General features: G+C 34.2%; 1 protein-coding gene across 1 annotated transcript; it reads right to left on the bottom strand.

Moving 5' to 3' along the window:
* Nucleotides 1-258: 258 nt before the first annotated feature.
* LOC107621674 (Cysteine/Histidine-rich C1 domain family protein) lies at nt 259-3,147 on the bottom strand. Its single transcript, XM_016323694.3, has 2 exons — nt 2,662-3,147; nt 259-824 (listed from the first exon to the last, which is right to left on the bottom strand). The coding sequence occupies exons 1-2, from the start codon at nt 3,086-3,088 to the stop codon at nt 289-291; spliced, it is 963 nt and encodes a 320-aa protein (XP_016179180.1). The 5' UTR covers nt 3,089-3,147; the 3' UTR covers nt 259-288.
* Nucleotides 3,148-11,579: the final 8,432 nt, after the last annotated feature.

Below are 11,579 nucleotides of genomic sequence, written 5' to 3'. Positions count from 1 at the left end.
AATTGTCAGAGATCGGGTTGAGTTTTTTTTTGTCAAGGGCCTCGTTGTCTTTCGAGATAATTGTCAGGGCTGTTTTGGATTTTTCTCACTTTAATTTGTCAAATATGTATCTATTGATCACAATCTTCTTAATCCCAAATTTTATAATAAAAAAAGGTAATTAAAATACTAATCAAGTGCCATATATATATATAATCTTAGTATTTAGAAAATGTGGGGTGCAATATATATGACCTATTTTAAGGAAAATGAAAATAATTTACCCAAATATAATAATTAATTACTTAATTAGTGAGGCCTAGTTCTTGTGCTAGTAGTATTACTAGTATTGGAAGTGTGAGAATGATCATTGGCACTTCCTTTGGTAATGTTTTGAACAAGAACTTCTCCAACACCTTCTCCAATGCCTTCAACCAACCCACCAATGAATTCAATAACAACTTGTGAAGCAACTTTTGCAGCAGTGGCAATCATGCTGGGCTTTTCTGGGGGTTTTATACCATGGGCCTTGAGCCCATTAACCTTGCTCTTAGCACACCAAGCATGGATATAGTACTCACATTGAGGAGAAGTGCACTTATACACCCTACCTGACCTCTTCCTCTTGCACTCCCCACATATGAAGCCGGTGGAGTCTGCGGCCGAGGCGGTCGCGGCGGCCGGGAGGATCTTAAGGGTGTGTGGATGGGGTGGGTAGTCAATTTCAGTGTTGAGCATGGCACAGCATGGATGCATTTGATAGCCACATGCAGTGCATATGAATGCAAAGCCTTTGGTTGGTTTCCCACAAACATCACATTTTGATTTCACTTTTCCACTTTTAGCTGAAATTCATCATATACATATATGAGTAACTTTGATATGTATGTGTACTACAATTATTAAATAATTCTAAAACTAAGATTTAAGGGGAATGCTTCGACAAAGACGCGTAAAACGTCTTTTTGTAAAGACGCTTATATGTTGTATTATTATTGGATGTATTAATGAACCGGTTATTTTGAATTTCTTAATAAATTAGAATAAAATCGATTTTTTTTATAACAATAACAATAAATCCTATTTCTTTTTGGGGATCTAATTATATTTTTAAATTTTTAGGGATTTAAATAAGTGCAAAATAAAAAGTCAGAGATATATTTGTCTTTTTATCAAAAAATTTAAAGATATTCGATTTAGATTGTGTAATTCGATCGGATCAAATCGAGTATAATAATTATAATGCAGAAATTGGATTTATTATTGTTGCTATAATAAATCGATTTTGTTCTGATTTATTAAAAAATAAATTATTAACCAATTTAATAAAGATGTCCAATAATAAAATGACACATATAAATATTTAAAAAAAAAAAGATATTTTTGGTGTCTTTGTTAAAGATTTAATTATCTATATTAGTATTATATATGTTTAATAATATCTCATTTGGAAAAATTGGTGAAAATAAAAATTTGATCATGCATATTTTAAAGACACATAAATAATTTTTATATCTAACAAAACCATTTAACTCAGTGGAAAGGGTTAGATTGGACTTATTACAAAACCCCTACAATTTTAAAATATTCTATGAATATCAGAAATTAATTATTGTATATTTATATATATTTAAACAAATTTTACATGATTTTTAATAAAGTAATCAACTTCTAGAATAAAAAAAAAATTCAATAATGCAAAAGAATAAACTTTTGGTGAACACAATAAAATTATTCATTACTATATTTTTATTCGTACCTTTAATTTATTATATTATAAATATAAATTTAGTTTGATTAATATTATATTATTTATAAAATTTGTTTACAACTGTAAATACAATTTGTTATATATGTCTATAAATTTCGATTATATTTTTATTTTTATAAAATTTGATTATAAATATAATTCAATATTCAATATATATGATCATTCTATATTCCTATACAAGTGGCGAATTTCTAATATCTATATAACATGTGATATCTATATATGTATAATATCATAATATGGTTGAAAAAAGCTAAAAAATATTTTATTAAAAAAAAAGGAAGGAAAAGCTGAAAGTATATAATTATAAAGAAAATGTTATTTAAAAAAAAAATCATGACTAATTAAGAAAGTTATCTGAGCTGGAGAAGGAGAAGAAGGAAAAGCAAATATCCAAGCATATGCCATTCACTCCCCTTCCTTCTCTTTCTCTTTTATCTCAAATAATAGACATGACATAATTATATAAATAATATTAGCTAAAACATGTTTTTATGTGTATAGTTTAATTTTAATGCGTGTAAAACGTTTTATATAGTCATATAATCACATTTATTTTTTCGGATGACTATTCACGCAAAATAAAAAGTAGTTATTTTTATTGATATAACACTATATAATTAGGTGCCAATGAGTTATAGCTCAAATGACATAATCTTCTCATACTCAATTAAGAGGTTGCAGGTTCGAATCTCCTATCTTTGATAAAAAAAAACACTATATAATTAGATGCATGTATAAAATTAGTGAGTACATTAAAATTAAATTACATATATATATAGTCTCATCTGTTGAGTCATTAGGGTTAGTTTAATAGTAAAAATTTGGATAATATACACCAAGTTTTAATGTCAAATCTTAACACCATCATTAAAAAAAAAAGAAAAGAAAAAGAGGAGAAAGAGTAAGACCTGGTTTGGAATGGAACAAGATGGAGTGCTGAGAATGCAAGGGATGTGCCTTGAGAGCAGGAGGAGCAAAAGCACAGAAATCATGAAGCTGAAACTCACATTCTTGGCATACAAATCTCTTTCCACATCCATATTCCTTACATCCCACACACACAAACACCTCACCCATCTCCACCATTGACAAGCTGTGTTGTGGATGACTGAAGTGTATAATCTCTTGTCCAAATATTTGTTCCGGTGATGTTGGAAATTTCACCGGCGGCGGCGGCGGCGGCGATGCTTTCTTGGGGGTAAAATTGGAATATTGGTCAATAACATTAGGGGATGTCATCATGAATTGATGCTCTTGGATATTGGATGGTGCTTTTTGCAATTGGAACGTTCTTGTTTTCCTCATCATTGCTTGATTATTTTGGTTCATCATCATTTCTTTGTGTTCTCAATTGAAAACTGTGTCTTAATTTTTTGGTGCATGGGAATTGAGTAGGGGTAATGGAGAATATATATTGTGGTACCAAGAATATTGTTCCACACACTCTTCATGTCTTTTCATTGTTGAACCCAAATTCATATTTCAATAATTTCTAAAGTTGTTATAACTTCTAAAAAGGATTTGTTACTTTTGAAGGAAAAAAAAAAAAAAAAAAACAGAAGCAAAATTGGAAGATATAATTTGTAGAATTTATTCCTTTATTATTATTCCCACAAAAATTTATTTGACAAACTTTTATATTATTGAAATAGTATTATTATTGGTTATTATATTTCTTATATGGTTAAATAATATTTTTAATTTGCTATATATCTAGGGTATGTATTAATCATCTATTATTGTAGACTAGTTATTTTTTTAAATAGAAGTAATACAGTTGATTAAATATTTAGATAGAAAATATAATAAATTATTTCTGAATATCAAATATTTAAGCGTGATAATTTTAATTATAAAAGATATAAATTAACTAAATATTTATATTTTGTAGAAAATTTAATCTGTTACGGATATCGACGACGTGTTAGTTTATATATTTTATAATTAAAATTTTTAATGTTTAAATTTTTTATGGTAAAAATTAATAACTTAGTATTCTCAATGTTTAATTATTCTATTGGTCCTATAGTTTTGCAAAATTTTTAATTAGATCTGATGAGTTTGGAAAACTCTAAATTAATATTTGTGATGACTAAACATTATTAAAATAATTAATTACAAAATTATTAATTTGATTTTCATTTAACATATGTTAATTAATAATTTTGTGTTGCAGATTTTATATTTGGGCCGAAATGAAAAGAAGAGATCCCAAGCCCAATAAAATCAATATTCAGCCTTGATGTTAAAATTATTATGAGGATGGTGGCTGAAACAAGTGTTTTATTAAATGGGCTAGCAATTGTGATAAGAAGCCCAATTAAAGGTCTTGGTATGAGACCAAAAATGCTTGGTCCGAAATTAAAAGGAATTGGGGCACAATATTATTTTATTCACTTAACAAAAGAAATCCATTCCTTTGATTATGCACTGCATGCTCCAACGGAACTCCTTTACTCATCATGATGGATTTCAAAATTTATTAGAGTAAAGTTAATAAGTGCATGGGAAATATGAGAGAGAGTGTCATTGACATGATTGATGGCATTAACATTACACGCCACCCAGGGAAGTAAAAGCAAGCTATTTTCAATTAATGTGTTTAATCACTTTGAATTGCTTTTCTTCAGATTCTCTCTTCTCTCTCATCTCTTTCTTGCTTCCTCTTCAGTCACTTCAACAGAAATTATGGAAGCCATGGAAACTACTTTGAGCTATCAAAATGAAGAAAGAGCAAGCTACAAGACCATCACAATGATGGCAAGAAAACACAAAAAATATAGTGGCTGAGATTCTTATCACATATGGTAAGATATGGTGATGATATCTTAGCCTCTCCATACCAAAAATGGAGGAAGAAGATTCGGCCAGCTGGAGGAGATTCTTGAAGCATGGCTTGTCTTCGATTCTGCTCAACCACCACAGGAAGTAGCTAGAGTGGCGAAGTGATGGTTGAAGGCAGAGATTGAAGCAGATGAAGTCATCATCATCATGAAGCATCAAGGGCCAGAATTTCATCTTGGAGAGCAAGCCAAGGATGGAGAGCTCGGATTGATGAAGGGTGATGATCAAGAAAGGACTAGAGGTAATTGCATGTTGGTTAATGCATGGTTATCTCTTCTCTCTCTATGTGGCTGAACCGGATTTGTTGAAGGAGGAAGAAGTTGGTTCGGTTTTGGCTTCAAGTGTGGAGGCTTTCCTCTTCTTTAAAAAGGGGGAACAACCACTGTTTGAAGCAAGGAGAAAAATTGAGAGTGCAAGGCACAGAGTTCTCAGAGCTACCTGAGCTAACAGTTTTCTCTTCTCCTTCAATGTATTCAGTTTTGTATTTTTCTGTTTAATTTTGTCATGTCTTGAGTCTCATGGTAAAAGGCAAACAGTGAGGTTTGTAATGAAAAAGCCATAGAGCGGAAAGAGGCAGAGAGTGCAAAATTAAAAGAAAAAGCCATAGGTGTCTTAGAGTTCCTTTGTTCATCTATGTTGTGTTTCATGATTCTGTGGGAATCCCCTTGTAAGTTGGGTTAGCACTTTACAAGTTGTAATCTGTTTGATTATAGTGAAATTCCATCATTGTTGTGATGGAGACTGGATGTAGGCTGCACTGCACTTAGCAGCCGAACCAGGATATATCTTGGTGTGATTTTCTTCCTCTCCTACTTCATTTCTGTTTTCTATTGCACAGGAGCAAAAACCGAAAATGTCTCGTGCCAAGTGACGAGACAAAATGAAAATGTCTCGTGGCTAGGGACGAGCTAAAAACAGAAAAGTCTCCTCTGAATCCAGCAAGTGTTAGCAAGCGAAAAAGGGGCTAAGATTCAACCCCCCCCCCCTTCTCTTAGCCACTGAAACCATCAATTGGTATCAGAGCTTGGTCTCAAAGAGATCAAGCTTTGCAGCTTGGAGTAAAGATCCTCATGGCAGAAAACAGTGGCGCAAATGTGGTGTCTTATAATCTAACTGAAGGACAATCAAGCAACAGACCCCCTCTTTTCAATGGGAAAAACTATACCTATTGGAAGGAGAGGATGAAGATATTCGTACAAGCAGTGGATTACAGACTTTGGAAGATTATCCTCGAAGGGCCTAAATTTCCAACTACCACAAGTGCAGAAGGAGTTGTTTCTATCAAACCAGAAGCAAGATGGACCGAGGAAGATAGGAAGAAGGTGGAGTTAAATGCCAAGGCAATAAATCTGCTCAATTGTGCTATCAGCTTTGAGGAGTACCGACGGGTATCAAGATGCACAACGGCAAAGGAAATCTGGGACAAATTGCAAATCACCCATGAAGGAACCACCATTGTCAAGAAGACTCGGGCAGATATGCTAAACAGAGAATATGAAACGTTTGCAATGAAGGAAGGAGAGTCCATTGATGAACTCTTTGAACGTTTCAATGCTATCATTGTTGGCTTAGATGCTCTGGGAATTACACATTCTGATTCTGTGCTAGTGAGAAGAGTGTTGAGATGTCTCACAAAAGAGTGGGAGACTAAAGCTTTAATTATTTCTGAGAGTAGTAGCCTAGACTCCATAACACTTGATGATTTGAGAGGAAATCTTCTTGCTTTTGAAAATACCTATTTGAAAAAAAGATACAAAAAAGAAAGGAATTGCATTTTCTTCTGTGACTAACCCCCTGGATGATGAATCCAGTGATAACTCTTCTGAAAATGAGTTTGTTTTATTTGCAAAAAAATTCAGGAAAATGGCTAAGCTCAGAGGCAAAGGCAGCAGCACAAGGAAAGTGAAGAAAGACCTCAGCAAGGTAACTTGCTACAATTGCAAGGAAATGGGGCATTTCAAATCTGATTGTCCCAAGCTGAAGAAGGAGGAAAAGCCAAAAAGAGGAAAGAAGAAAGGACTGATGGCCACATGGGAAGACTTGGAGAATGATTCTGATGATGATGATGAAGAAACCGAGACCAAGTCACAAACATGTCTCATGGCAGACCACATAGATCAGGTAGTCTTTCATAACCCTAACACTGAAGATCTCCATCTTATGATAGACCACCTTTCTGAAAAAATAAGATGTTTTCTGCTGGAAAATCAAGAACTTGAACAGCAAATTACCATTCTTAAGGCCGAAAACAGTTTTCTAAAAGAAAAAGTGAGAGAGGCCGAAACTGCTTGTGATCTTGTTGAAGAAAATAAGCAGTTAAGAGCCCAAGTTAGGAGCTGTGAAAGTAACCATTGTGTTCTTGCATATGTGGACTGTTTTAAACAAAATGAAGAGTTGCTTAAAAAGGTTAAAAGACTTGAGGAAGACTTAGCCAAATTTACACAAAGTTCTGAAAGTTTAAATCACATCTTGGCTAGTCAAAAACCTCTTTATGATAAGGCTGGGTTGGGGTTTCATAAATCTGAAAATTCACATTTTGAAAATATTGCTTCATCTTCTAATGACATAAGATTTCAAGATCCCACCTACTTTAACAAAAAGGCAACTCCAAGATTTTGTAGACTATGCAATCGGAATGGACACTTTCCCATTCAATGCTTTTTCGGTGAAAGAATGGTTGGTAACAAGGTTTATAAAATTGTTTTTGATTACAATGGCTTAGGACATAGAAGATGGTTTAACGTAAAAGGATCCAAAAAGATTTGGATACCTAAGGTTACTTAAGCATTGTTTTGTAGGTGTGCCTAGCATCCCAAAGGAAAGAAAATGTGTGGTATATGGACAGCGGATGCTCTAGGCATATGACCGGAAAGGCAACCTTCTTCATAAAGCTTGATGACTATGATGGAGGACTTGTCACTTTCGGTGATGATGCAAAAGGAAAAATTGTGGCTGTTGGGAAAGTTGGTAAAAACTTTTCTTCTTGTATAAATGATGTTCTCCTTGTACATGGCTTGAAACATAATTTGCTTAGTGTTAGTCAACTTTGTGATTTGGGTTTTGAAGTTATCTTTAAGAAATCTGTTTGTTTAGTTGTGTGTGAAAAAACTGGGAATGTTCTTTTTGAAGCTAAAAGATGCAACAATGTGTATGGATTAACTCTTGAGGATTTAAAGGAACAAAATGTAACATGCTTCACATCTTTTGAATCTGAAAAATGGCTTTGGCATAGAAAGTTGGGACATGCTAGCATGTATCAAATCTCTAAGCTAGTTAAAAGAAATTTGGTTAGAGGGATTCCAAACATCAAGTTTGATAAGGATCTTACTTGTGACGCTTGTCAATTGGGCAAACAAGTAAAATCCTCTTTTAAATCAAAAGATGGAATATCAACCAAACGGCCATTGGAAATGTTACATATTGATCTTTTTGGTCCTACTAGAACTCAAAGTTTAGGAGGTAAACATTATGGTCTTGTGGTGGTAGATGATTACTCTAGATTTGGTTGGGTACTTTTCCTTGCTCATAAGAATGATGCCTTTTATGCTTTTTCCACCCTTTGTAAGAAAATTCAAAATGAAAAGGATTTGAAAATTGCCCATTTAAGAAGTGATCATGGAAGAGAATTTGAAAATCAAGATTTTGAAAAATTCTGTAATGACTTAGGGATCTCTCACAATTTTTCATGTCCTAGAACCCCCCAACAAAATGGAGTGGTTGAAAGAAGGAATAGAAGCCTTCAAGAAATGACTAGGGCTATGTTGTGTGAGAGTGAAATTCCTAAATTCTTATGGGCTGAAGCTGTGAACACAGCATGTTATATTTTGAATAGAACAATCATTAGAAAAGGGTTAAAGAAAACACCTTATGAGCTATGGAAAGGAACCCCTCCAAATCTTAAGTATTTTCATGTTTTTGGATGCAAATGTTTTGTGCTTAATAATAAAGAAAACCTTGGAAAGTTTGATCCAAAATCCTATGAAGGAATGTTTGTTGGATATTCCACCACAAGCAAGGCCTATAGAGTTTATCTCAAGGAGCATAGGACAATAGAGGAATCCATACATGTTACCTTTTGTGATTCTAACTTAATTCCCAGTATTGTGAAGGATATTGATTCAGATTGTGAAGAGGCTGCAACAAGTAAAGAAAATCCCAAATCTGTACAAAATGAAGAATCTGTCAGCCCGGTTTTATCTCGTCAGATTGTAGGAGAAACTTCCAATTTATCTCCTGAGCAGACACGAGAAACTGAAACAGTGAGACCACCAGAAGTTCATCAAAGTTCAACACCTGGCCGAAAACCTAGAGAATGGAAGTCTATGAGGGGTTATCCTCATGACTTCATCATTGGTGATCCCTCTCATGGTGTAACAACAAGATCCTCCACCAAAAGGCAAACCGAACCTAGCAACTTAGCTCTCTTGTCACAAATGGAGCCCAACAATGTCAAACAAGCTCTTGAAGATCCATCATGGGTCAAAGCCATGCAAGAGGAGCTAGCTCAATTTGACAAGAATGAGGTTTGGACATTAGTACCTTATTCGGATGGTATGAAGGTAACGGGTACTAAGTGGGTCTTTAAAAATAAACTTGGTGAGGATGGACAAGTTGTTCGTAACAAGGCTAGATTAGTGGCCCAAGGTTACGATCAAGAAGAGGGTATAGATTTTGATGAGTCTTTTGCTCCGGTAGCTAGAATGGAAGCAATTCGGTTGCTTCTTGCCTATGCCGCCCATAAAGGTTTCAAAATGTTTCAAATGGATGTTAAGTGTGCTTTCCTTAATGGCTTTATTGATAGAGAAGTGTATGTGGCACAACCCCCCGGTTTTGAACATAAAGAGTTTCCAAATCATGTTCTTAAATTATCTAAGGCTCTTTATGGGCTTAGACAAGCTCCAAGAGCTTGGTATGAAAGGCTTAGTGCCTTCTTGTTGGAAAATCAATTTCAAAGGGGTACCACCGACACTACTTTATTTATTAAAGCATCTAATGATGACATACTTCTTGTTCAAGTTTATGTTGATGACATTGTATTTGGATCGGCCAACATTTCTTTGTGTGAAGAGTTTGGAAAACTCATGACTAGTGAGTTTGAAATGAGTTTAATGGGAGAGCTTACCTTCTTTCTTGGCCTCCAAATTAAACAAACTCCTAGTGGTACTTTTATTTACCAAGGAAAATATGCAAAAGAACTTATTAAAAAGTTTGGCCTAGAAAACTCCAAAGCAATGGGAACACCAATGCATCCCAACACAAAACTTGAAAAGGATGATGATGGTCAAGATGTGGATGAAACAAAGTATAGAGGAATGATAGGTTCACTCATGTACCTTACCTCCTCTAGACCGGATATTGTTCAAAGTGTGGGTGTATGTTCAAGATTTCAATCTCACCCAAAAGAATCCCATCTTACGGCTGTTAAACGCATCATTAGATACATTAAGGGAACTTGTGATTATGGCTTGTGGTATCCTAAATCTGATGAATTTTGTGCAGTAGGGTTTTGTGATGCAGATTATGCGGGAGATAGAGTGGATAGAAGAAGCACGTCCGGCATGTGTTGCTTCCTTGGAAGCTCACTCAACATGTGGTCAAGCAAGAAACAAGCCACAGTGGCTCTATCCACAGCTGAAGCTGAATACATTTTCGCATCTGCATGTTGCACTCAATTAATTTGGTTAAAAACACAATTAGAAGATTACAAATTAAAAATCAATAGTATTCCTTTATTTTGTGACAATATGAGTGCCATAAACATTTCAAAGAATCCTGTTCTGCACTCAAGAACAAAGCACATTGAGATAAAATATCATTTTATTAGGGAACATGTGCAAAAGGGTACTATTGATATTCAATTTGTAAAATCTGAAGACCAAATTGCTGATATTTTTACAAAACCTCTCTGTGAAGACAGATTCTGCACCTTAAGAAAAAGTTTGGGAATGTTTGATTTAAGTTTCATTGAAAATTTGTGAATATGTGACTCTGCTCAGTTTTGCTCGTAGGTTTGGACGAGATAAAATAATGGCATAATGGAAGAGCTGTGGTCAAGGGGGAGGCAACGCAGAATTTAATTCCTATTGGGCCCACTGAATCTCTTTGATCTCACTCTGACCGTTTTGTTAGTTCATCATTTTTTCTGAAAATCAAAATCTTTCTGTGGTCTTATCACATCATATCTTAATAGGGGAGGATAGTAGAAAAAGAGAGTGACTGATCTAATGATACTCTGAATTTTCTGATGCTTATTGCCTGCCAATTTTATTTGATCTGATATGTTGGCTGAACTTTATGTTGCTGGATATTTTTGCTTGATTGAATTGTTTGGCAGGAAATATTTTTGAACATGTTGAGTTTTGGTTACCTGTTGCTGCTGCTGAATGCTCTGTTATTTTGCTCTATGTGTATTTGACTCACGGGAACTATTTTCATGTGTCTTGGATGGCTGTACCAAACTTAACTCGATGCTGTTTTGTTTTATACTTGAATTATTATGGATTGCATTGCTTTGCAGGGTCCCTCCTTGATGACAAAAAAAAAAAAAGGGCTGAATTGAAACTGTTATGTTTCATTAACTTATTTTGCTTTGTATAATGTGTTGTCCTATTTTGCTTTGTTCTGATCTGTCTCTATTTTGAACACTCTGTGTTAGTGGATTAATTTCGAGTTAAGCTTTGATTGTCATGTGCTCAAATACATGTGTGCTGACTGGACCATTGTGTTTTGGTGAAAAATAAATATTTTGCCTTTTGTATGTTGTTTTCATTTATTTTGCAGTGCCCCTTGATGCCAAAAGGGGGAGAAAGTGTTGAAAATTGAAATTAACAAAACAGGGATGAAATTCCTGTTTTGGATTTATGACCTCCCTCGTTTTAAGCTTCAATATTTTATTATGTGTTTGATGTTAATAATGCATCTGATTGATGCTTGCTGTTTTGAGTTGATGCTTGAAGCTTTGAAGTTTGTAATTTAATATTTA

This window comes from Arachis ipaensis, chromosome B10 (assembly GCF_059453495.1).
Source record: "Arachis ipaensis isolate K30076 ecotype BB chromosome B10, ASM5945349v1, whole genome shotgun sequence".
Lineage (NCBI taxonomy): Eukaryota > Viridiplantae > Streptophyta > Magnoliopsida > Fabales > Fabaceae > Arachis > Arachis ipaensis.
Note: the sequence above shows the minus strand (reverse complement) of the source record. Positions and strands in the feature narration are given on the sequence as shown.